General features: G+C 35.7%; 1 protein-coding gene across 3 annotated transcripts in view; it reads right to left on the bottom strand.

Annotated features, from left to right (window-relative positions):
- Positions 1-25,971, bottom strand: part of HYCC1 (hyccin PI4KA lipid kinase complex subunit 1) — a 73,770-nt gene that overhangs the window by 35,939 nt on the left and 11,860 nt on the right. For 2 of the 3 annotated variants that reach the window (XM_005549996.5, XM_005549998.5), the window contains exons 2-5: positions 14,828-14,906; positions 7,450-7,551; positions 1,446-1,625; positions 522-602 (exon numbers count right to left, since the gene is read on the bottom strand). In XM_005549996.5, coding sequence (XP_005550053.1) covers positions 522-602; positions 1,446-1,625; positions 7,450-7,551; positions 14,828-14,878 — 414 coding nt within the window. In that variant the 5' untranslated portion in view covers positions 14,879-14,906. Of the gene's footprint in view, positions 1-521; positions 603-1,445; positions 1,626-4,247; positions 4,268-7,449; positions 7,552-14,827; positions 14,907-25,971 lie in introns of those variants that run through there. The other variant, XM_074035360.1, reaches the window with a different exon arrangement.

The following is a 25,971-nucleotide window of genomic DNA, read 5'->3' as shown; positions in this document are numbered from 1 at the left end:
GAAAAGACATTTGAATAAAGAAAAAAAAAAAGCTATTCTACTGAAAAGGTGATACTTAGAATATATATGTACCACTAAAATAGCTACCACGAAGAACATCATATATCTTAAACACATTTAGGATGCCTACCAATTTTTTTGCTCAAAGATTTAATAACTAATTTTAAAACAAACCACAAATGAGAAATAAAAATTAGTTTAATTTCAAAAATTCTACCATGGAAATACACAATTGCCCCCACTACCCCCGCCAACACACACAAGTAGCCATCCATCAGGAGGAGTGAAAAATATTTCAAAAAGAATACTTTCAATAGATCTCTTATTAGCAGATTTTAGTTTGATGTTCAATTATTTTGATTTCTCATCTCAATTTGGAAATAGTAAATACTTTGCGGGTATTTATACTTTTGCAGGTACTAATAAATTGATCAATTTTTTTCCCTAAATAACTAGATTATAACTTGTGGCAATGTCAAAGCTTAGGGTCAATAAACTTGTTATGATAAAATGTCACTTACTTCATGATATACAGATGGTTTGGATAAAGATGGAATTGTAAAACTCAATACTTTGCTATGTCCCTGTTTGTCAACTATTTCCTATAGAAGTGAAAGAAAATATATTAAAATACATACTTTCTTACACATAAATTTACAAACTAAATTTAAATAGTCTAAAACATTTTTTTAAAAAGACCTGAATAGAAAGGAATTTTAACTTAAAATCTTAAACCATGATAATCCATTATTATTCATCAACACCGGCAGTTAAACTGTACATCCTTCCACTTAAAAAATATATGTAACATAATTTTCAGGATGGCTGAGATACAGATATAGTGTCTTAATAATCCTTGATCTTCCTCATGTAACAAGTTATATTTGTTAAGTGATCATTTAAATATGAAATATGTGAAGAAAATGACCTCACATTTCTTTTCCATTTTGAAAGGTACAAAACTTAAGTATCTAGAATACCATACTAATTAATATACAAACTCTATTAGTAAGGCAAGCTATATGTTAAAACAATGTTGTACACTCTGGAGACAGTCTAGATTTTATAGAACTATAATTGGTGAATATTAGAGTAAATCTTTTCTCCCAAACCTTCTGTGAAGGTCAGAAACAGATCATTTATAGGCAATGAACTTTAAGTTTACAAAATTTAAAATGCAACACTGATATTTTCAGATATCGCTATAAAAGAAATGAAATGGTCCGATTTTCAACCTTCAATTAATCCATAAAGGTATAGTTACATAATTACCTATATGCTTGTATGTCTCCCAACTCCCAGAAAGTTATATTTGGAAGAATGGGCTATGAGTCATTTGACATATGAAAAAACAAACACTAGCTTCATTAAAATGATAAGCAGTTGCACAGGTTATATATTTGATTTTCTCAAAAAAGATTTTGTTAACTCCATTAAATACAAACCAAATTGTAAACCCCTAGAAGAAGAGCTTCAATGCATCCACTGCTATGCACATTTCTGCTGGCTGAGACTGCAAGGTAGCACCAAATTAGTTCTGGGAGAAATTGCAGCGTAAATTGAAGCAACTGCTCCTCTCCACTGCGATAGAATTCAAAGAGCTGGTGACAGACAGGTTCCAGCAACTGGAAGAAACACAAAATGTTAATTCAAGAACTGGACTGTATTTGAATGGAACTACTATATGAAGTATAAAAGGTTTTCTCAGATTGGTAAAAATCATGTCTTTTTAAATTCTTAAAATACCTAAGTTGTAGGGAGTTTCTTCCTAAAATATCCTTTCTTCCTGGTAAAACACATGCCAATATATAAAGGTTTGACTATGGGGTTGAAGAAATTGAAATGGGAATCCTGGGTACTTACTGTCCTATCTCCCTCCTCCTGAGTTTATAATTAGGCAACATCTGACAGCAATGATTGGTGTGTAGGGGGGCTAAATAACTACAGACCCCCCTAGATCTAGATCCCTATTGTGACCATGACTAATTGGCCCTGGAGAGTCTAAAAATTGCTGTAATTTTATTTTAAACATAATTTGGAGTCATCCACAACCTTTTCCTCTCCCACCACACTCTCAACATTATCCAGTTAACAGAGCTGACTGCATCTTTATAAGGGGCTTTAAGAAATCACATAGGCAAGGTAAGACCCTCTTACAGGTAAGTATTCTCTTAAAGCATATACAATGATCACACACAAGTCATACTCAAATATGTTAAAAGATTCACAAGGTACTGTTCACAAGGTACTGATTTTTCAAGCAAATTCTCAGGCTATTTATTATATATATATCCAATGAACTACACTTCACTAAGGCAACAAATTTAAATAAATATACTAAACAGATTTTCTACAACCAATAATGGTAATGAACAGAAACTAATTTACAGTGGATGTTTTGATTTCAAGTAAGTAAAATATGTAAACTGAATATAATTAAAGTCAATATTGTTTATAAAAGGTATAACAAAAGTTATACTTCAATAAACATTGACTAAGTCAAATTAGTCTTTCCTATTGAAAAATTAATAAACTTCTGACAGTTAATCTTCCACAAGGAATACTTTTTCTACTCCTGAAATGGTCTTTAGAGGCCAAGAGATGTCCAGTGTGGCCATGGAAAGACAACAGAAAAACAGAGGGGCAGGAGGCAAAGTCATCCCATTCAGAGATAGCAAGAGAAGTTTTTAGCGCAGGAATTTGAAAGAAGGGGGTTAGAGGTGGCTGGAAGAAAGAATGACTGGTTAGGGATGTTTTAGCTTTCAGGGCGGAGTTTTTAAAATTTTCTTTGTGGACCCATATCAATAATCTCGAATTGTGGCATAACATCCCTCATCTCTAAATCCCTCAGAAAGCTAAATCAATTGAGATAGTCTAACAAACACTGCAAAATTATGAAATCTTTTTTTTTTTTTTTTTGAGACGGAGTCTCGCTCTGTTGCCCAGGCTGGAGTGCAGTGGCCGGATCTCAGCTCACTGCAAGCTCCGCCTCCCGGGTTCACGCCATTCTCCTGCCTCAGCCTCCTGAGTAGCTGGGACCACAGGCGCCCGCCACCAGGCCCGGCTAATTATTTTGTATTTTTAGTAGAGACGGGGTTTTCCGTGTTAGCCAGGATGAGTCTCGATCTCCTGACCTCGTGATCCGCCCGTCTCGGCCTCCCAAAGTGCTGGGATTACAGGCTTGAGCCACCGCACCCGGCCATTATGAAATCTTACTTGAAAATTTATTCAAGACAGTTTGTATGAACATATAATTTTAATCAAAACATACTCAAAAGGCTTTACAATCCATTTAAAATCCAAAATTTAGAGTTTTTGCCGTACAAAAGTATAACTTAATGAAGACCGATTCAAAGAGGAGGTAGAAATATATCACAACAAGATGAGATGAAATTATGCATTTGAAATTAATACAGATAAATATCAATATCTGTGAAGTGTGTCCCAGATTGCGAAGTACTTACACATACATAAACCCATTAAATTCCCACAACACTGTAGGGTAAAATATCATTATCCACACTTTCCACAGAAGGAAACTAAGACAAAGAGGCTATCCGCTATGACCAAAATCACATGGCTTACAAGGGTCAGACCTGGAGCCAGGTATTTTGACTTCTTTACTAACATACCTGAAAAATGTCAGGAAGAATAAAATTATATACAGTGTGGGAAATATGGACAGTGTCTGACATATCTAATTTGACTATATTTGAAGCAAGCAAAGGAACATCAGAACCTGCTGTGTTCCTGGTGTCTGGGTTGCATTTTTTAATGTATTTTTTTTTTCATGGAAACTGTGTTATTTATCGTGGTTACGTTTTACAGTACTATTAAGAGAGACTGTACCTCAAGTATACTTATACGTGTTAAATGGCTTTTTTGGGTTTAAGGAGAACATAGTCACCACGTGTCATCTCTCCATTGTAAAATATATTTTGAGTTCTAAAATAGCTAAGCCGCAAATGGATTTTTACAACAATCCATTCATAAGTAAGAAGTCTGTATTATAACAGAGATTTCTAGTGGTAATAGGCATATGACTCAAAAATGCTCTTTAGTGACTAAGTAAGGAAAATGTTCTTTAATGACTAAGCAGGAAAAGAGTCAAGTTTGGGTAAATTTAGAAGGAAAATCTTGTAATATTTTTTGTACTGAACAATTACTGAGGAACATTGGGTAGGAAAAGGATACGGAAAAGTTGGAGAACATTAATATTCAGGAACCAGCAGCTACTGGTACCGGACCTCTCTCTTCTCTGGACTCCAGACTCCTAGAACTCGAAGGGGACTTTATGTAGGTCTTTCAAAAAACAGCTGATTTCATAACAGACTTAAGCAGTATTAACCTCTACTCATATGCCTGTCTCAAAGTTATAGTCAACTAAAAGCGCCATTTAAGCAAATTGCACTGTACCCATATAAACTGCCTCTTTATAAGTTTCTTGAACACATCACACATCCCAGGGCCTTTCCACCTACAGTTCATTCTCCTGGAAGGCTCTTGCCCCTGATTCCACTCCAACTCCTAATTCGTTTGGATCTTGATTCAATCACCAACTTCCTCAGCCCCAACATATATTTCCCTTCATTTTATTTATCCTTATAGATTTATCACTAACTGACATAGTATTATATGTTTAGCTATTTGTTTAATGTCTATCTCACTAACTAGAAAACAAGTTTTAATCTACAAGATCAAGAATTTAGTCTATTTTATTCTCATAATTCCTAAGTGGTTCCTGATACATTATATGTGTTTAATAAATATTTATTAAATGAATAAAACTGAATAATGAAAAAGTACTATTAGTAAAGTTTAAATGCCAAATTCATTGAACTTCAAATAATACCAGAAACAATATCTCAAATTTCAAAAATTCTGGAAAACAATAATATCAACTTGTTAGGAATATTTTCAAATTAAGACACAAAATATTCTAAACAGCAAAAGGGAGGTTACAATGTTAAAGTAGATTACACTTTTGTATTTTAGAAGCACTTCCAAATATATTTGAAAGAGCGAGTGTTTTTTTTAAGAATACAGAATACACACTGTCTTTACCACATGAACCAGAATAAAAGCACAAAACAAACTAACATGCAAGACCAGAACCAGTGCTTAGGAAAGTATGGTCCCGAGGATCATCCACAAACTGTTACCAGTCTCCAACAATATAAACATAGAAATTGAGAGGAAACATTTAGAAACTTTTATAGCAACTTAATATTGTGGCAACATCCAAGTGAGCCATCAGATTTATCAGAGTATACATCAGTTATGGAATATCAAATTTGTGTGGTGCCTCACACTGTGGTGTGAGTTGCATGTTTGTCACGTACTTTAGATACACATATTTGTCTGTGACAGATTACAATTTTTTAAAAAAACTGGTCCGTCATCACTAGTAGTTTCAGAAACATTGCTCTGAACCATCAGAGCTATATTCACTAGCATTATCTGAATAAAAGGAATGCTATAAACTAATCTAGCCAATCATAAATTTATCCTACAAACTCTTTCCAAAGTAGCCTAGTTAAAACATACTTCATCAGAGGAATAATTTTTAAGCTTCTCAAAATAGTAAATAATACATGAGCATCAAGATTTAATTTGTTAAAAAACATAAATCACATGGCTATACTTACCCTATTTTGTGAAATAATTCTAAACCAAACATGCAAAATTTTAAAACAGCTTTCACTCAATATTTAAAAAGTAAAACCCTTCAAGAAAACAGCCTACCTGTGCATTCTATATAAGTTAAGAAGTTTTGGGGAGAAGGAAGAGACAAGACAAATATGATTGTTCAATTCAGTTATTCCAGTTAAAGTTTTTTGGCTTGTCAATATATACTCCCTAATCCCTTCAGCACCTAAAATTCATGATATGCATTACAGTATAACCAGTAGGAGTGGGCTATTCGACACCCCCTCCAAAAGAGGTTAACTACTCAAAAGAAGATCCTCCCTCAATTTTGGTAGTTTAATTCCAGAGATACGTAGATCCATATTGGACTGGACTCCAGGATATGTTACTTTACCACTGAATCTGCTGTTAGAGTCTATCATGCCATCCATCAAACTCAAGTACAAAAGGAATTATGTACTTCAGATCCCTCTCTTCTACCATACCTCTTTCCACTCCCCCTGACACTGCTCAAGTTTAGGTTCTCAACAGCTCCCTCCTAGTCTACTGTCATAGCTTCCTAGTCTTCTTGTGTTACCTATTTTTTCATTTGCCAATCTATCCTCCACATAGCCACCTTCCTAACCCCTCAGTGCAGAGTCTAAACTGCTTAAGATGGAATTTGACGCCCACCACGGTTACGTCCTAAACCTAGCTTTCTAGCTTCAGCTCCTATCACAGCCTTACCCTCTCTTGTTAACTACTGTGCTAGCCTATTCACTTTTTCCAAAAGTCGTACCTTTTTATTTTTCATCCTATCTCCAATTTTTTTCTATTTCTACTATGAATAGTAGGATTTACAAGCACCAGAATCTGGAGTATAGATTATTTTATTACCTTCAAACTAAATGGGCAGCTAGTGGGGTGCAGTGCCTCATGCCTGGAATCCCAGCACTTTGGGAGGCTGAGGTGGATGGATCGCTTGAGCCCAGGAGTTCGAGACCAGCCTGGGCAACATGGTGCAATCCCATCTCTACCAAAAATACAAAAATTGGCCAGGTGTGATGGTGCATGACTGAAGTCCCAGGTACGGGGGTGCTGAGGTGGGAGGATCGCTTGAACCCGGGAGGTCAAGGCTGCAGTGAGCCATGATCACACCACTGCACTCCAGCCTGGGAAATAAAGTGAGACCTTGTCTCAAAAAAAAAAAAAAAAAAAAAAATCTAAATTAGCCATCAGAAAAAGGAAAGGGTGGTAGTGGGGGCAAGAGGAAAGACTGGGAAAGGCAATAGCCAGACTAAACTATTTGCCATTCTTTAAATGCCTTTCATTTTCTGAGCCTCCGTATACTATCCCCACTGCATGGAATATTCTTTTACCTTGCCACCTGGAAAACTTGTGCTTATCCGTAGACTGGATTAAGGATTGCCTTGAAACCATGTGTTTACTTATTTTCTCCCACTTTCCTCTTTCAGGATAAAAACCATGTGTTACTCAATTTGATTCTCCATTGCCTAGCATAGTTGAAGGGCTCATAATGGACACTCAAATACTTGCTGAATGAATAAAATGAAATGTAGTGACATAAACTTTTCAAAGCTACCTCTAGCGAGAGAGAAAGAGAGAAAATGTTCAGAGATGGCTTTTGGAATATGGTAATAAATTCTATTTCTTGGCTTGGGGAATGGTACACTAAAGTTCATTTCAGTATTGTTCTTTAAACATATATATTTTCTTACCCTTTTATATAGATTTGACAATGAAAAATTAAAAATCAATCAAGTCAATACTACTAGCACAATAAACCATAAAAGTACTTACCTCACTTTGTGGCTCCTGGATAACTTTGTAGAGAGATGAAACTAAAGAACTCTTGTCTTTCAAATTTGTGGCATAATTTGGTAAAGATGTTTCTGGTAATGTCTAAACAAATTTAAAAAAATACATTTTATTTTTATGAAATGTCCAGAATAGGCAAATCCATAGACGCAGAAAGTAAATTAGGTGTTGCCAGGACTGCAGAGGGGAAAGGAAGATTAGGAGTGACCAACAGGTATGAAGTTTATTTTTGGGGTGATGGAAATGTGCTGAAAGTAGATGCTGGCATTGGTTGTACAACATGTGAATATATCAAAAACCAAGGCAAGGTAAACATGTTTACCTTAAATTAGTAAATTTTATGTTATATTAATTATATCTCAACAAAACTTCAAAATAAAACAAAAAATATATTTTATCCTCTTATCAACAAGGACATAAACTAACATCAACACTTCATCTTCGATTAGTTTGGGATTAGAGATAAGAATATAGGCCAGGCGCAGTGTCTCATGCCTGTAATCTTAGCACTTTGGGAGGCTGAGGCAGGAGGATTGCTTGACCCCAGGAGTTCAAGACCAGCCTGGGCAATATAGTGAGACCTCATCTCTACAAAAAATAAACAAAATTAGCTGAGCATGGTGGCACATGCCTGTAGTCCTGGCTACTCGAGAAGCTAAGGTGGGAGGATGGCTTGAGCCTGGGAGGTCAAGGCTACAGCGAGCCATGATTCCGGCACTGCACTCCAGCCTGGGCAACAGAATGAGACAGGGTCAAATTAACTCCGGAGTTACATACTGTGACTGTTAAGCATGGGAAGGCTGTTCTACTTTACCAACTGAGGGGAAAATTTAGAACTTTCAGAGCTAGAGAAAAAGATATCCACACTACCAACAAACTACTTTTCCTAATGCCATTTAAAATGTGGACAACGAGTCACAGCTTGCCAGCACCACCTATTCAGAACGAACACCATGACCAGAGAAGAATGGGAAGAAATAAAACTCCAGTAGTAAGTCAGATGATTTTGAATAAAAGTGTAGGGAAATCTGAAAACAAAAACATTTCATTATCATAATGATAAAAACCTTTCCTTCTGGAGTACACCCCCTCCTCAGATATCTGTGACAGACAGCGATATCTGTCTCCTAAGTCATTATTCTATCTCACCCAAATTACTTCCTTCCGTCAATCAATGTCAATCCTGAAGTAGATACCATGTCTCAGGATATTCCTAACTCACTCTAAAGTATACATTATTCCTTATATGTCTCATATCCTAGTATTTCAAAATTTAATATGGGTTATGATTAGCGTATAGGTGAATGTGTGCATAAATTAAACAGCATAAATTTTTACAATAAAGACATTTGATTCATTTTCACTTTACTGTGAGTTCCTTGAGGGCAAGAACTCTTATCATCTCTCCATGCACAGCACTCACCACAAGGCCTCATACACAAATCTTTGCTGAGGGAACATATTACAGATAAACAAAATAAGAAATAAAAATTGCCATTGTTTATACTTTGGTAGATTCTTTAAAAGTGGGTCACATTTCACCTTAGGATACATAAGTGAATAGATTTTTTTTTAAAGTTTAATAAGAGTTTTATTTACCAGAAGGGTAAGCAAATGTGGACTATTTGGAAACCTTTCACAATTCTCCAGAGTGGGGAAAAAAAGGTTTTACTGCAACTGCTTACATAAAGAAGAGATTAAGGCATTCTTCAATATTTCAAAAGCATGACACAAAAGATCTCCAGGCAACATTCCATTTCCGTCATTTGATCAAGAGTAACCTAATACTTGGGGAATTTATATAAAAGGGAATAACAGTCAAATAAACAGCAGATTCCTAATCCTCTGAATAAAAATAAATCTAAATTATGTATAAAATGCACTATATATATTTAAAACACATTGATGTCTAACTTATGTAACTAAGTATACATGTCTAATATATATGTCTAACTATAAAATTAAAGAATAAATGAATCAAAATACATATCTTTAGAAAAATTATTAGTGAATAGAAAGATTATTATTATATATACATATATATATGATCTAGGCTAAAACTAGATCATTCATTAAAAACATGAATTACAATGTTCAGCTTATATACTAGCTGACTGTCACGAGGTAAAATATTTTCTGTGAAACACCCAAAGGCAAAAAGACAGCTGTTTTCTGAAAAGACAAGCTCTAGAAAATACCATGGACCCAGGTTACCACTGATAAATGAAAGGAAGGGTATCTTAAAAATTAGTGCAGTAATAATACCTTTTATTCACAATTCTGACATTTCATTTAATGAATGTGGGAAAAGTTAATTTTGTCTGTAGAGAGGGAGAAAATATAACTGTTGTGTTCATAAATGGTGCTTTAAAAAACAAGATCTAAAAGAGCCAAATGAATTTAAATACTATTATAGCAAAAACATTTAAATTTTCATGCACTGTACTAGTTCAAAGGTACTGACCTTCTTAAATACCAGCTTAGCTTTCTCATATTTCAGAAGGCATAACGAGTTGAAAAGTACCTAATGGAAAATTATGTTGGTATATTATTCTTGGCAAAATTTGACATCGGGTGTGATAGCTCACACCTGCAATCCCAGCACTTTGGGAGGCCGAGGCAGGTGGGACCCCGTCTTTAGTAAAACTACGAAAATTAGCCAGGTATGTGGTGCCATGCGCCTGCAGTCCCAGCTACTCGGGAGGCTGAGGCAAGAGAATCGCTTGAACCCGGGAGGCAGAGGTTGCAGTGAACCAAGATCGTGCCACTACACTCCAGCCTGGGCGAAGGAGCGAGACTCTGTCTCGAAAAAGAAAAAAAAAAAATTTGAAGACAGATGCCTCATACTAAAGTATCATTTGACAGATGGTTTTTCAAAAATGTGAGGAGGTGATATGGGTTGAGTAGCAGAGAATTAATCAAGATGGACAGATGGGTGAAGAACCAGTAATTAAAACAACCCTGTTCAACAACATCACACATAAGATTTGATTTTGAGTCACATATTGAGATTCAGCAACTATCAGAAAATTTTAAAAAATTAGGAGTCCGGAAATCTGCTAGATAAATCTACCACACAGCAGTAACAAAAATAACATAATCTGAAACATAATATTTTATAAATAAATCTTTGAAAAGATAGAGCTTGAACTATTCATGAAATCTTAAAATAATGAAGTCCTAAACTAATCATTTAGTTGGTATATAAAGAAAATAGGACAAGCACAGTGGCTCACACCTGTAATCCTAACACTTTTGGGAGGCCAAGGCAAGCAGATCACTTGAGGCCAGGAGTTCGACACCAGCCTCGCTAACATGGCAAGACCCCATCTCTACTAAAAATACAAAAATTAGCTGGGCATGGTGGTGCACACCTGTAATCCCAGCCACTCAGAAAGCTGAGGCATGAGAATCACTTGAACTCAGGAGGTACACGTTGCAGTGAGCCAAGATTGTGCCACTGAACTCCAGCTTGGGTGACAGTGTGAGACCCTCTCTCAAATTTTAAAAAAAGAAAATACTAATGAGAGTCCATAGCTAGAACAGACACTGAATAATTTTACCAAATTTTCAATTTCAAAAATTTTAAATAAAGTATTTGTACAAAGCAAACTGTGTCATCTCTACACATTTGAGAGATGTTGGGTGAGGTTAGGAGTTCAGACTGACCGTGGACCAGTGTAGAGCTAAAAATCATCTTCATAAACCACTTACAGTACTTTAACTTTTCTGATGAAAATATGAGACCCGGAGAAGTTATGCCCAACATCATAAAACCAGCCTAGGGGAGAATTAGAATTAAGTCAAAGGGTTTCTGACTTTCAGTTTACTTACTCAATCATGAGTAAGTGGCCTTATCAGCATCATGGCCTTATTAGCATCATGGTTATTAAATCAAACAACCAAGCAGAAGCTTTTCTAGAAATATGTATGTAACCAAAACCTTTCTTAAATATTTTAACAAAAATGTGTATTTAACATCAGAGATTTCAAAAGATATGTTACTCTAATTTTAGAAGTACTTAGCAGACATGTTCCCAAGCACTTTTCTATATTCTATTACCTCTGGTATGCTGCTGATTTTGCCTGATAACCTTCTTCTCTTTGTCAAACATAGAGCTGAATTCAACACACATTAACCCAATTTAGAATAACACTCCAAATAATTATCAGGAATGCCTACCAAACTAACCAAGGAATGGGAAATATCCTTCCTTGAACTGGCTATAATACAGATTTGAAAATAATTTAAAACATTTGAGTATCAAATTGATTCAAAATTGGGTAAAGTTAATCTTGGGGTTGGGCAGGAGAAACTTCTTAAACTACATTTTATTTCTTGTAGGCCATGATTTCACTCCCTCCTCCTAAAGGAAAAGTTTCCCTATGCTTGCATTAAATTTATTAAAAATGTTAATAAAATATTGCTAGCCACATAATATGTTATATTGATAAAATACTACTTAAATAATATTTTCTATTTATGCATACTCTGGTTTCTTGTAGCAGAAGATGGTATTTGGAAAACAAGATCTGGGTGCTTAGTGTACTCACTGCAACCGGGGTGCCATTGTTTCTAGGTCCTCCCAGTGAACAAAGCTGGGGATAAATGTATGCATATATGTACAGACACACACACACATATATATCATATGCATACTTAGAACCCGTGAGTTCATAATGATTCCAATACAACACCTTAGAGTTCTTTCTTGACTTTTGCTGTTCCATGATTGTAATTCCCTTTTTAGACAGACAGAAATCTAACTCCCATTATCTTCAAAGTATTTACTTATTTGTTCAATCAACTTATTTGCTCAATGTAACCAATCTACCAGTGTAACTATTCTGGTTACTCTTCTACATGCCACCTCTGTAGTCCTTCACCCCAACCACCTACTTCCTCAGACACTACTGCCAATAACCGCTGCTCTGCCCCTCACTCCTTGGTACTGCACTTCCTAGGTGTCTATATATCCAAACCAGGAGGGGAAGGGAATAAATGAACAGATGGGAAGGGAAGGAGATCAGTCATGGTTTTCCATTATTTGCCTTACTAGCTGATCTTACCCCTACAACCCACCCTTTAACATGCTCTCTTTCCACAACTCCATCTTAAAGAATGGATAGCTAGCGATATTTGCTTTTGCATATTTTACTTCATCATGAAACATAAGAACGCCCTAGAAGAAATAGCATTCAACTGTTAAACTTGACAATTTCCATCAATCTGCCACAAAAAAAAAGCCATGATAAGAGACTATGTTAAACACAAAGATAACACAAGCAGGAAACACACACACACACACACAAGATTAATCAAAGTTTTTTTGTTTCGTTTTTTGTTTTTCTTTTAGAGACAAAAGTCTCACTCTGTCACTAGACTGGACAGCAGTGGTGCTATCATAGCTCACTGCATCTTTGAATTCCTGGGCTCAAGTGATCCTCCCATCTCAGCCTCCCAAGTAGCCGGGGCTGCAGGCACGCACCAACAAGCCCAGCTAATTTTTTTTTTTTTTTTTTTTTTTTTTTTTTGTAGAGAGGAGGTCTTGCTATGTTGTCTAGGCTGGTCTTTTTTTTTTCTTTTTTTGAGGCAGAGTCTCACTCTGTCACCCAGGCTGGAGTGCAATGGCGTAATCTCGGCTCACTGCAAGCTCTGCATCCTGGGTTCATGCTATTCTCTTGCCTCAGCCTCCTGAGTAGCTGGGACTACAGGTGCCCGCCACCACGCCAGGCTAATTTTTTGTATTTTTAGTAGAGACGGGGTTTCACCATGTTGCCAGGATGGTCTCAATCTCCTGACCTTGTGATCCGCCCACTTCGGCCTCCCAAAGTGCTGGGATTATAGGCGTGAGCCACCGCGCCCGGTGCCTAGGCTGGTCTTAAACTCCTGGCCTTAAGCAATCCTTCCATCTCTGCCTCTCAAGTGCTAGTATTACAGGCATGAGCCACCACATCTGGCCACAAGTTATTAAAATATGTAGAAAGCACTTCTGTAGCATTCTATGTCACTTCATGATAACTTAGGGAATCCATAGAAGGATGCTCAATTCATGGCTACAAAAGCTCAGACAGTAAAAGTCTGCCCAGCAATTCATCAGGATTAGCTAACAGAGACAGATAAGGCCAGCTGTAAAATTAACAGGAAATGGTGCTTTTCCTAAATACACACTGCAACTGAAAAATGTCATAACAATCTCCTTCTTTGAGTGACTACTAAATTCTTACTTACTAAGATGACTTGTTGCCTAAAATCACAGATTATAAAAAAGTTTGTTGTTGAACATGTATCAGTAAGAACAAAACATCCCACTCTTGCCTAGAGCATCTAAGTCACTTTGACATAGAGAAGCAGCCTTGATTTTCAACCCAGGTACAAAGATATAAATACAGAGTTTCTGAACATAACATTTCAAATCTACGTTAACTTTGTAGTTTTCAAGACAACAAGATCCTGGGTCTACTTTGAAGGCCAGACCAGATGTTCACCCCATTATAAACAGCCCTGCTTTGTTTTGAGTCTACCAGAATACTGTTCCATTTAAATTTTACCTAAACTCTACCCTTCCTCCAAATTATTATAACTTTATCTTTTCTTTGGTTTGTTGAGATTGTCCCATGGTATCTGTTGGGCAATCTCTCTCAATGCAACAAGTCAATAAGCCTGACTTTGTCAGTCTGTAACTTTGTCCTTATAGGTCTTGGGCTGACTGGGCTGGACAAAATCAAAGTGACAGTTGCAGCCCAAACTCTTCATTCCTGTGGTTCATGATCATGCAAGTACACATAATTATGTGTCATATAAGGACAGAGAAAAGTAATTAGCTGATTAAAGAAACACCATTTTAGCTATCCTAGAGAAAATTCATGAGACAAGAAAATATAAGTTTTATTTTCTTCATTAACTAATCAAAGGTTATACACCCCTTATATAGCCACTGGGTTAGCCAGCTAGAGAAAGATCCACTGATATAAAGTTGAGCAAATATCTTCCCTCATTGTTGGTCATGCCCAGTTCCACTGCCCTCCAAACTGCAAGAAACATTTTGACAATGAATCATTGATGGTCGTTGGAGAATGACATCAACATTCAGAGACTTTAATTATTTGTGGTATTGCCATGAAAGAAAGAAAATAAACAAACGAATAAACTCTTTGAACCACTTGGGAGAAAAAAGGAATCAATTTCCTAGAAAAGATTACTATGTGTAAATAACTCTCTATTGAGATTTGATAGAAAATACTTCTTCCACAGATATTTAACCCTTCAGTCATATAAAATACAAAAAATCACTGGAATTTAAACCCCAGACAAAACTTCTTTGGACTATAATTACTATAGTAGAACAGTAAATATTACCTTAAACTCTGACAACCATTCCTCCACAACCCCTTTCTCTGAAGTAAACATTTTTCCACATCTGTTCTAAACCTTCAACCTGAAAATTAACATAGAAAAATGTTAACGTTTTGAATACATTTAGTCAGATTACTATGAATAGAGATAATCCTATAAAGTTGTTACTTCATATTTGTGAAATGAGTTTCAAACATAAATTACTAAATTCATTTCAAAACCAATGTGCACAAACAAGCCTTAAAATGCAAGAATTCTGACAAAAGCATAAATATCATAACATGATGAAATTGGCTCTGCAATTTTCCTTTGGTTTTCAGGAATGCCAGCTGCAAAACATACTGGACATTTTTCTCTAGTTTCAATAAAATAATTTCAAAAAGATCATTGAACTTAAAAAAAAGGCAGAAAATATTTCAAAACCGTGAAAATATAAGAAGACATGCATCCAAAATTGACTTTATAGAAAGCATTAAAGTAATTTAATTTGCTTATATTTCAGTTCTTTACAACAGTAACTAGGCAAGCCATTTGGTTTCATGAAAGTGTAATACTCGTTTTTTAAAAAGTAAAAGTGACAATATTCAAAATGACCGTATTTGACAAAAGTTATTCAGAAGATTGGGATTTACTTAAGTATAAATTTAAAGAAACAAGTTAAAGGAAATGCAGAACAGTTTTATCTCAAGCAAAATGTCAAAATACAATGTATTTGTCTTTACCCATCCATTTGTATGGGAGTACACTTGGAAACTATTTCCTGATGGAAAAGTTGAGCTCTATCTGAATTTCCTAACTTCCAAATTCAGTCACAAATCCTTCATTAGGCTACTTAATTTTTATCAGCATTATAACGTAGTAGAAACTCAGGCAGAGTAGCCAGAAATGAATTCTGATTCTATTACTTACTTGCAGTACTACCTTGGGCAAGATATTTGCCTTACTTTTTTTTAATCTGCAAAATAGGGATAACGATAGTACCTATTTGCAAGGAGTTATTGTGAGGAGTACATGTTAAAATGCAAATAAAAGCAGTTATTTCCATTTCTGGCAACAAAGTATTATTACTATGCAATATTATTATTATTAATTCTTATAAACTCTGCTCAACTGTCTAACAAAGTATCCAGATATGCCTTAATGAACAACACAGGTTCTAGTCAAAGAATACATTCTAAGGTTCCTGATGTCTAATTCTCATAAAATACATGATTAAAACATTTTTTTGGTCATTCATTCATTCGTAAAAGATTACTTGAGTAATATGAATTTTATTGTTAAAATAAAAAATATTCCTCCTTGGATCAAGTCAGACTAACAGAAAACCACATACATGTGGTGTATTATTGATTTTATAGAACTGTCTGTTTGGAGAAACTGGGCTTTGAAATTATGTCCAAAATGTTACCAAAGCACTGCTAGATCACATTTATCCTCCTTAAAAGCCAACAGAGTCTAGAAAATTCACATCTTAAGTTTGCAGTACCAGGAAAACCTCTCCTTTGGAGTAACTTGTTTGTTTTTATATTATGAATACTGTGAGTTTCATAACTGAGTCTCTTTGTCTTACTCTTATTTTCTGTCTGCCTGTATCTACGTTGTTTCATGTTGTTATGTATATTTGTAAAACAAAGCCAATATAAATGCACAAAAATTTTCTTTTGTATGAATTACATTGTTTAATAAATTAGGACAGAAAGTTATCACAAATGGAACCACACTACATCAAGTTACATAGAGCTGGGGAGGTAAAATTTTTACAAAAATTCACAATAACTCTCCAATTAAAATTAAGGTTAACTTTTTTTAAATTAAAAGAAATCAAGAGGAATACACAAGGAACCAAGAACAGTCAAGGGCTGTCTTGAAGAACAACAGCGCTGTGGAACCTGGACTTCCGATAGCAAAGCTCAGTATAAAACTTACCAAAAACTATGGTTGTGTTTGGGGTGGCACTGTCGGAAGGATAGAAATCAACCAATGGAACAGAATAGAGTGGCCAGAAATAGACCACACATACATGGTCACCTGATTTATGACAAAAATAACACTGAAATTCAGTGAGGAAAGGATGATCCTTATAATAAATGGGGCTAGGTTATTTGGATAGCTACAAGGGGAGGACAAAAAGAACCATGACCCCAGAGATCATGCTGCATGCAAAAACAAAAAAACAGATTCAGTTGGATCATAGATCTAATTGTGAACAGTAAACCATAAGGCTTCTAGAAGAAAACGCAAGAGAGTACTTTCATATAGTCTAGGCAAAGGTTTCTTAAACAAGAGGCACAAAAGCACTAACCACAAGGAGGAAAAAAAGGATAAACCAGACTTCCTTGAAAGTAAGAATTTCTACTCCCCAAAAGACACCACTAAGAGAATGAAAAGGCAAAGCCATAGAGTGGCAGATGATATCTGCAATTCATACATATGACAAAAGTTTCATATCCAGAATATATAAAGAACTCATAAATTATTAAGAAAAAGGTAGACAATCCTATAGGAAAAACAAGACCATCATTTATTCAAATGGAAACTTAGCACATGAAATGTGCTCAACTTTGTTAGTCATCAGGGAAACGTCAGTTAAAACCCACAGTGAAATACAGCATACAGACACACACACATACACACACACACACACATGTAGCTAAAATGAAAGCCAGATCACACCAAGTGTTTGAAAAGATATGGAGCAATCAATATTCAGACACAGCTAATGTGAATGCAAATTGCTACAGTATAAAATTTACAAAATTTCATAATAACTCTCCAATTAAAATTAAGGTTAACTTTTTTTAAATTAAAAGAAATCAAGAGGAATACACAAGGAACCAAGAACAGTCAAGGGCTGTCTTGACTATACAACAAAATATAACTTTGAATGAATAAACTGTATCTGTGTTACGGTGTTGGATAAAAGAATGCAGGAAAAGAGAGTACATACAATATAATTCCATTTATGTAAATTTCAAGAACAGATAAAACGAATCCATTTGTGTTAGAAGTTGGGACGGTGGCTGCTCTTGAGGGGCCTATCTTGTCGGTTCTGGTAACATTCTGTTTCTTGATCTAGGTGCTGGTTACTCAGGTGTGTACATTTGGTGAAAATTTGCCAAGCTGAACACTCATAATTTGTACATTTTTCTGTGTGTATATTATACATTAGTAACACCAGTCAGCCCTGGGTCTCTTATCTTCCAGTTGATAGAGATCAAATGGGTACCCTCATTGTATAGCTGAGCTCACATGGACACTCACCTGTTTAGCATGCATGCAAGCTCAGAATAAAACTGTTCCTCCCCAAACTTCTCTGTCTCCTGTAGAACTCAAAAGGGAGTCTAGGACATGCCTCCCTACCCTGAAAGTTTCACAGTCTCATCACCACTGTCTGCCTTAGGTCCACCAGGACTAAAGTCATTATTCCCTTCATCCCTGTTTATGTCCGGCACCACAAGAAGCTACAGACACCTAGTTGACATTCATCTCCCACACACTGTCATCATAACTCTTTGTACATCTTCTGTTTTGCTCCGATCTCCCATCCCCCATCCCATCCTAATTCTGGAAGGAGGATATACTTCTACTGTGTCCTCTGGAATTTAGAGTCTATTACCAGCAAAATCCTCTATATCTTCAACAGTTCTTCAAATGTTTTCTTCTTTTCATGAGACACTAGTTTCCCTGCATGCAACCTTACCAAATAGTGATTGCATTTCCTCACACATCCCTGAAAGAAACCACTGGGCCTAGAGGTAAAGTAGGTGTTCTCCTTCCTTCTTATTACCACTCAAGATCATTCTTTTCCTCCTTCAACCATCCACCCAAAGCTGCTTTGAAACTCTGTCACCATCATCTATCAATCAATCCACCCCAAGCCCTTGCCCTGCTTGGTCTCTCCCCCTTCATTTCTGGATGATCTTAGCTCCTAGGTCACTGTCATGCTTTCAAACAACTCCTGCTTAAATCTTGGTGATTTTTTTCTTGCCTGAAGTGTTAATTCCTAGAAGTCTTAACTCCTAGATTTCTCCTCCTACACTATTATCTTCCTCCCTGCCTTAGCTACTCAATCCTATGATCATAATGTATGATCATAGCCTAGACCACCTGTTTTCAAACATTTTGGTAAGGTACTCTTTATACTATTAAATATTAAGCCAACCTGAAAGAATACCCAATGGCTAAAGCTGGAACAATCTGAGCAATAGAACAAATAATGTAGTATCGAATTATAACCCAAAGTGTAAAATAAATATACATGAGGCCATACTCATATAAATAAATGATTAAATAAATAAGACAATAGGAGGTAAAGCTTCCTTACAGAAGAATTCCAAATAATAGATGTAGACACTATCTCTTCCAGGAGGTAGAGCTTAGTCCTTGCTTCGCCATTGAGAGTGCATTGGACATAGCTATTCACTTCCACAAAAATAGAGTATGGAAAGAAGAAAAGAGCAACTGTATAGTGGTGAAACCTGGCAAGCACTGCCTTGATCAAAGCTAACATCAACATGATGTCATGTGAATATCAAGTACCATCCAATATGATTAGAGACATGAGCCACCGTGCCTGGCCCCTGGTAAGTTCCTCTTAACTATAAAAGAAAGAATATTTTTAGAAGAGAAAGTATGGCTGGGTGCGGTGCCTCATGCCTGTAATACCAGCACTTTGGAAGGCTGAGGCGGGAGGATCACTTGAGGTCAGGAGTTTGAGAAAGCCTGGCCAACACAGTGAAACTCCTCTCTACTAAAAATACAAAAATTAGCCAGGCGTGGTGGTGTGTGCCTGTGATCCCAGGTACTTGGGAGGCTGAGGCAGACGAATCGCTTGAACCCGGGAGGCAGAGGTTTCAGTGAGCCGAGATCGCGCCACTGCACTCCAGCCTGGGTGACAGTGCGAGACTCTGTCTCAAAAAAAAAAAAAAAAAGAAAGAAAGAAAGAAAAGAAAATATACAAACATTAAAAATGAAGCCTGAAATAGCAATGCATTATGTAAGAAAGAGAACAATGGAATTCTATAAAGTGTAGGATAATTTTGTTATTTTAGATTCAGGAGGTACATAAGCAGGTTTGTTACATGGGTATAGTGTGTGATGCTGAGGTTTGAAGTACTATTGTAGGATAAGTATTTAAAGAAATGAAAAATTAAAAAGCCAACAGTGTTTACTAGCTGACATAAGCTTTTCTTTGTCCTTACCACATACAGTAACATTGTAAAAAAAAAAACAATATTTCCATAAGCCCTGGGCTTCAAGATGAATAACAGTTATGACTAAAGGTATCACTAAAGCTTAGATAGGACAAAAAGTAAACTGGTCACAAAATGATGATTTTAAAACGGTTTCTCTCTACCAGCAAGCAGCAGGAGGCTCTCTACAAGTTGCTAACCCACCCCACATTTCATATCTAATATGTAACCTATTAACATCTATGCCAAAGACTTGATTATATAACTCTGCAAGCTTTATAAATCTAATTAGACATCTCTAGTAATATTCAAAATATACTTGCATTTTTATTTATTCTTTTTTTTTTTTTTTTTTTTGAGACGGAGTCTCGCTCTGTCGCCCAGGCTGGAGTGCAGTGGCCGGATCTCAGCTCACTGCAAGCTCCGCCTCCCGGGTTCACGCCATTCTCCTGCCTCAGCCTCCCAAGTAGCTGGGACTACAGGCGCCCGCCACCTCGCCCGGCTAATTTTTTGTATTTTTTAGTAGAGACGGGGTTTCACCGTGTTAGCCAGGATGGTCTGGATCTCCTGACCTTGTGATCCGCCCGTCTCGGCCTCCCAAAGTGCTGGGATTACAGGCTTGAGCCACCGCGCCTGGCCACTTGCATTTTTAAAAACTTTATTCTTCTCAAAGGTAAGAGATAAAATTAAAATACATGTTTCCTGCTGTGTAACTAACTTCCTATTTTTGCCAAACATGTTCCGTAGGAGAATATTTAAAATTACATTAGAAGGCTTGCTAGGAGTCCATGTAGTATTTCACTAGCCCAATTAGTCTAACACTAATTTTTTATAATTTCAATGTACAAAAAAACCTTTCTAAGTCAAATGTCTTACTCTTCAATTCCCACATTGTTATTAATAACAATTACCAAAGTTTATCCTTTAGTGTTGTCATCAGAGGCATATAACATTTTAATTATTTTATAAGAATATTTTTAAAGTATTTGTAACTTTCACTGTAAAACTCTAAAAATTTCCTTATTCCTATTTTTTAAATCATCCCCTCCATCATTAAGTACTAACTATAAACTACTATAAAACTTTTTATAACCATTTGTTTTATATATCATTATGAAAATCAAGTTTCTATAAATTTATAGAGCAACCAAATTTCTATAAATGGATTGTGACACATCACGAAATTTTAAACTTCTCTCCTATGCAATGAGGCCATTGCTGTAGTTAAATTAAGCACTACCAGAAGATTATCAAGAATTCCTGGGTGAATTTCAGGAAAATAGAATGGAGAGAAATGTTCAGATTATGTTACAGAATAAAATTAATTTAATTTTAGGATTTTGCTGCTTAGAAACTGACCAATCAACTGTGAAGGAGGAGGGTATTTGTGCTGTTGGTTAAAAAGAAGTGATGTTGATGCCTCACTGCCTACCTAGGTCATCAAGTAAATAAAGCTGCCTCTCAAGGCACCAGGAAAAGTAAATAATTCATAGTAAGAGACGTTTGGGAAGTCTTTCCAAAGGCCTATTACTTAGGACTATTTTCCCTCCAAATCACAAAACAAGTGTCCGATTATCAAGAATAGAACATAGGTTTTTACTCAATAAAATGGTTTTTGGCTAAACCATCTTTTGCCTACCCCAAGGACAAATAAGATCATGCTGGGATATCAGTGTGCTATGGCAACCAGCCCAGTGTGTTTCTGTTGGAAAAGCTAGAACAATTAGAAGGTAAGAAGTTCTTTCTTCTCATGTCCCATTTCTATCTTCCCATTCTTCTCAGATCCTCCAGGACTTCAGACAAGATTGGGCGCATTCAAGGTAGTATGGCCATAGACAAGATCCTCCAGGACTTCAGAAGAACATTGTGTCCAGGGAAAGGATATCTGATTTGGACTCCAATAAGAGAAGTTAGGAAGAACTATTTTTTAACAACCATGTTGACCAAAAGAATACAGCAAACACAATGCTGTGAAACTTCTGAGGCCAACAGTTACTGCTCTTGGATTTCTATTGCAAATATTCTCCCTCCTTTTTGAGCTAGCATTCAAATAGCCTTGACTAAGATCATGTACAATGTATTAACAAATTAGATTTCTTTGAGATAAGAGCAGACAGAATGGTGAGATCTCTGGGAACCACGGCACTAAGATGAGCACTTCTTATTGACATTAATATAGCACATGACTCAGTGGTTCAACATTATTTTTTTTCAAATAAAAATTACATAACATAATTTTAAAGTTTTAAACCGTATTAGTAATTACAGGCAAATTTCAGTCCAGATATTATAAGCATTAGTAACATACAGCAAGTATTAATAAATATTTATTGAATAGAGGAATAAATTTCACCCTTTATAACGCCTGTCAAATTTACCATCTGCTCTCCATCTCCACAGCAACACCCTGAGTCTGGGCCTTTATTTCCTCTGCATGTGCTGATCACACAGCCTTCTGGCTCCTGGTTTCTTCCCTTCTCCAGTGCACCATGCATGTTGCTGCCATATAATCTTATTGAAATTACTTTTCTCCTGAACACACCATGACATCAGACCTAACAAATATTCTATATCAAACTTTCCCTATAATATGGTCATAATTTACTTATCCAAATTTCACTTAACACTATTCTCCAAAATACTCCATGCCACTCCAGGCTCCATGTCTTTGACTATGCTTCTCCTCTCTATCTTCCTTTTGCTCCTCAGCTTTTACACCCTACCTAGGAAAAACCCGGGGCTCTTATTAATGAAATGCACGCACTGGCAAGGTAAGCTGCCAGGAGAGAACTGACACTGCATCTGTGAGACACAACAGCATCATCTGATTATTTTAAAGACTGATTGATGCAGATAACCTTGACTTAGAAAACCTCTTATTAGAATTTTATAAGAAATCTTAAAAGTCCATTAATATGTTATATATTTCATTAAACATAAAAATATCACAAACCAATTATTTTACATTTAATATTGGGTAAAAATCTACAAGAGCAGTTATTGCTGAAATAAAGCTTTCCAAAATGTTTGTACCAACTTTTACAAAATATAATTATAGTACATACGAAGTGATTCAAGTATTACCTCAGTGAATCAAACTTCAGTAAGCCTTGATAACATACAAATTATAAAGTTTATGTTAAGATTTCAAGAGATCAGTGTAAAAATTTTGAACTATAATAATTACCTCAATCACATTCATTGACATGATTATCACACAATTGCATATTAAATAGCATAGTGATTAGAAATGCTTTCTACATATTCACTAGAACAGGATGTCAAGTTGACAGCCTGTTCATATAATTTATGCAGACAGTAGGCTGGGCAGGGTCAGAGTAAGAACAAAGCAATAGAAGTAGCAAAAACAAACATAGAATGGGAGGTCACATTAAGGGGTAACTCATTCAATATTTTCATATATGCAAAAAGTCAATACTACTATATGTTCAAACTGCAACATTAATAATTCAGCAAGTCCTTGAGTGTCTACTGAGCATAATGTAAAGTGTTTCTATTAGTGTGCACTATTAGCAAACGAATAGTAAAATATGATCTGTGTCCTTAAGGCAATTGTAATCCAGATGGCAAAGGAAAAGCAGGGAATAGACGAGAGGCAAATAAGTCAAAGTAGCATCTTACATTTTCTAAAGGAATAATTGCAAAGGCAATCATGAGAAAATTATCAGAAATACACAAAATCAATAATGAAGAGTTTAAAACAAGGGTTCTGCTCACTATGCAACTATAAAAGATTATAAAAATTCCACCAAGAAAGAAAATAAAACACACACAAAAACTATGAACACTAGGAAGAAAACTGATCTCCCATCCCTGCTAATATTTTTCTTTACTAGAGATTTTTTTAAATTGCTGCACTTAAATCTTTTCCACATAATTAAAATAAATAATCATCGTTCTCACTGCTGTTATCCCACTCTTCAAAAGAAAATACTGTTAACTTTATATTATTTCAGACTTTCTTCTATACATATACTATATAATCAGCAGTTCTGAAAACTCTCTACCCTTAAAAAGTATTGAGCAGTATATCTAAACCAAAACAAAATATATCTTTTCAACCAAGAAAAATATATCAACCAAATAACACATGTATATATATATAGGTACCTATCTATATCTATATAGACATCTGCTCAACCAAAACAAAATATATCTGCTCTATCAAAACATGTACATATGTATATATGTACATATATACATACATGTATACATAGTCCATTTATATTTTAACATAAAAATAGAACCACATTCTACCAAAACTTGATTATTTTTCACCTAATACATCATGGACCTTTTTAAAAAATATGTGGTACTCTATTACTATTATATTTACGACCTTCAACAAATGATCTCTCCTGTTATTTACTTCTTTGTGTAGTCCTCCTCCACATCAATGCTGGAGTTGGCAAAGTGACATGTTTTTGCCAGTGGACTTTAGCAAGCATGGTGCAAGGAGAAGCTTAATAAGAGCTTCCATCTAGGACCTGTCCTCTTCAACTGTCCCTCTTAGAGGGTAACCACCATGCTATAAGAGCTGAGGGACAGACATCTGCATGAGAAGCCACATGAAGACAGACCCTGGAGGACAGCAGAAAGAAAGGCTTTCCTTGTGAAAATTTAACTACTTGACAAAGTTAAAGAAGCTTTTTTTTTTTAATCAAAGGACTTTTAAGAGCCTTTAATATGCTAAATCTGTATTACTAATCTCCAAGAAATGCATTTAGAATGAAATATTTTCCTAAATGCACTTGACCATGGGATCCTTTGCTGTCCATACGCAACTGGCATCACTGGGAATATGGTCTGGAAAACATCCAATGTGACCGAATGTGTCATACGTAGCAATGGTAGATGTCCATGGATAATGTTGTGATAATGACTAACATTCCTCAAGCACTTATGTTTCTGGCACTATGCTAAGCGATTTATTGGAATTTTAATTTAATTCTCGTAGCCATCCTAGCTGGTAAATTAACATAATCTCTATTTCACAAAAAAGAAAGCTAACACTTAAAGAAATAACTTGCCCAAGATCACACACTACCAAAGTGGTTAAGTTAGGGTTAGAACCCATGCAGTCGAATTCCAAAGACCCCATTCTAATCACCATGCTATCAGCAATCCCTACCCACGGCACCTAAAACAGTTCAAAGCCTTTCCCTTATCTCATAAATAATTTACTCTTGTTTACTCTTTTCTTCTTCCTAATATTTTCATTCTAAATTGAAAAGTAGGATATTTTCATTTTAAAATAAATTGGTAGGGAAAAGTAAATTATTCAGATGACTGTGTTTGGCGGCCAGGTTGAGAACTACAGGGTAGTAAAAGAACACGGTAGGGTACTGGAGAAAAAGTATTCAATTTACTTAGACCCAGCTCTGCCACTTGTTAGCATGTGGTTGCAGTATTTTTCTCAGTTGCAATGAAGGAAAAGAAAAAAAGATGAGAAAAATCTATCAACTGGTATTTACCACAGTGCCTACATACTGGTAACAAAAGTGGTCCAAAAACATATGGGTGTGACTGAAGTTGAAATGCCAAAATTAGACCAAAATTCTTATGTGCCCCTAAGTCAGAGGTTTTCTGTTTGGTTTTGGTTTCCTTTGCTTTAGGGCAAACTTTTTTTTTTTTAAATTCTGGGGCTGAGATCTTTGTTCAGTTCTCTAATTTAGTTTACCCTACTTTCAGAACTATGGGAAAACTGCCTCCAAATGATGAAAGAGTAAATGTTTTGCTTTTGTATATGTTTGAAATTTTCTCTTCAGTGAAGTATCTCAAAGCACTATAAAAGCTGACTGAACACAGCACTATTTGATACATAACTCAATTAAAAATGTCAAGAAGAAATAATAGTAAAAATTGTGTGTGTGCGTGTGTGTGTGTGTGTGTGTATATATATATATATAGTTTGTGGCTACAGCATGTAATGAA

Source organism: Macaca fascicularis, chromosome 3 (genome assembly GCF_037993035.2).
Source record: "Macaca fascicularis isolate 582-1 chromosome 3, T2T-MFA8v1.1".
Lineage (NCBI taxonomy): Eukaryota > Metazoa > Chordata > Mammalia > Primates > Cercopithecidae > Macaca > Macaca fascicularis.
Note: the sequence above shows the minus strand (reverse complement) of the source record. Positions and strands in the feature narration are given on the sequence as shown.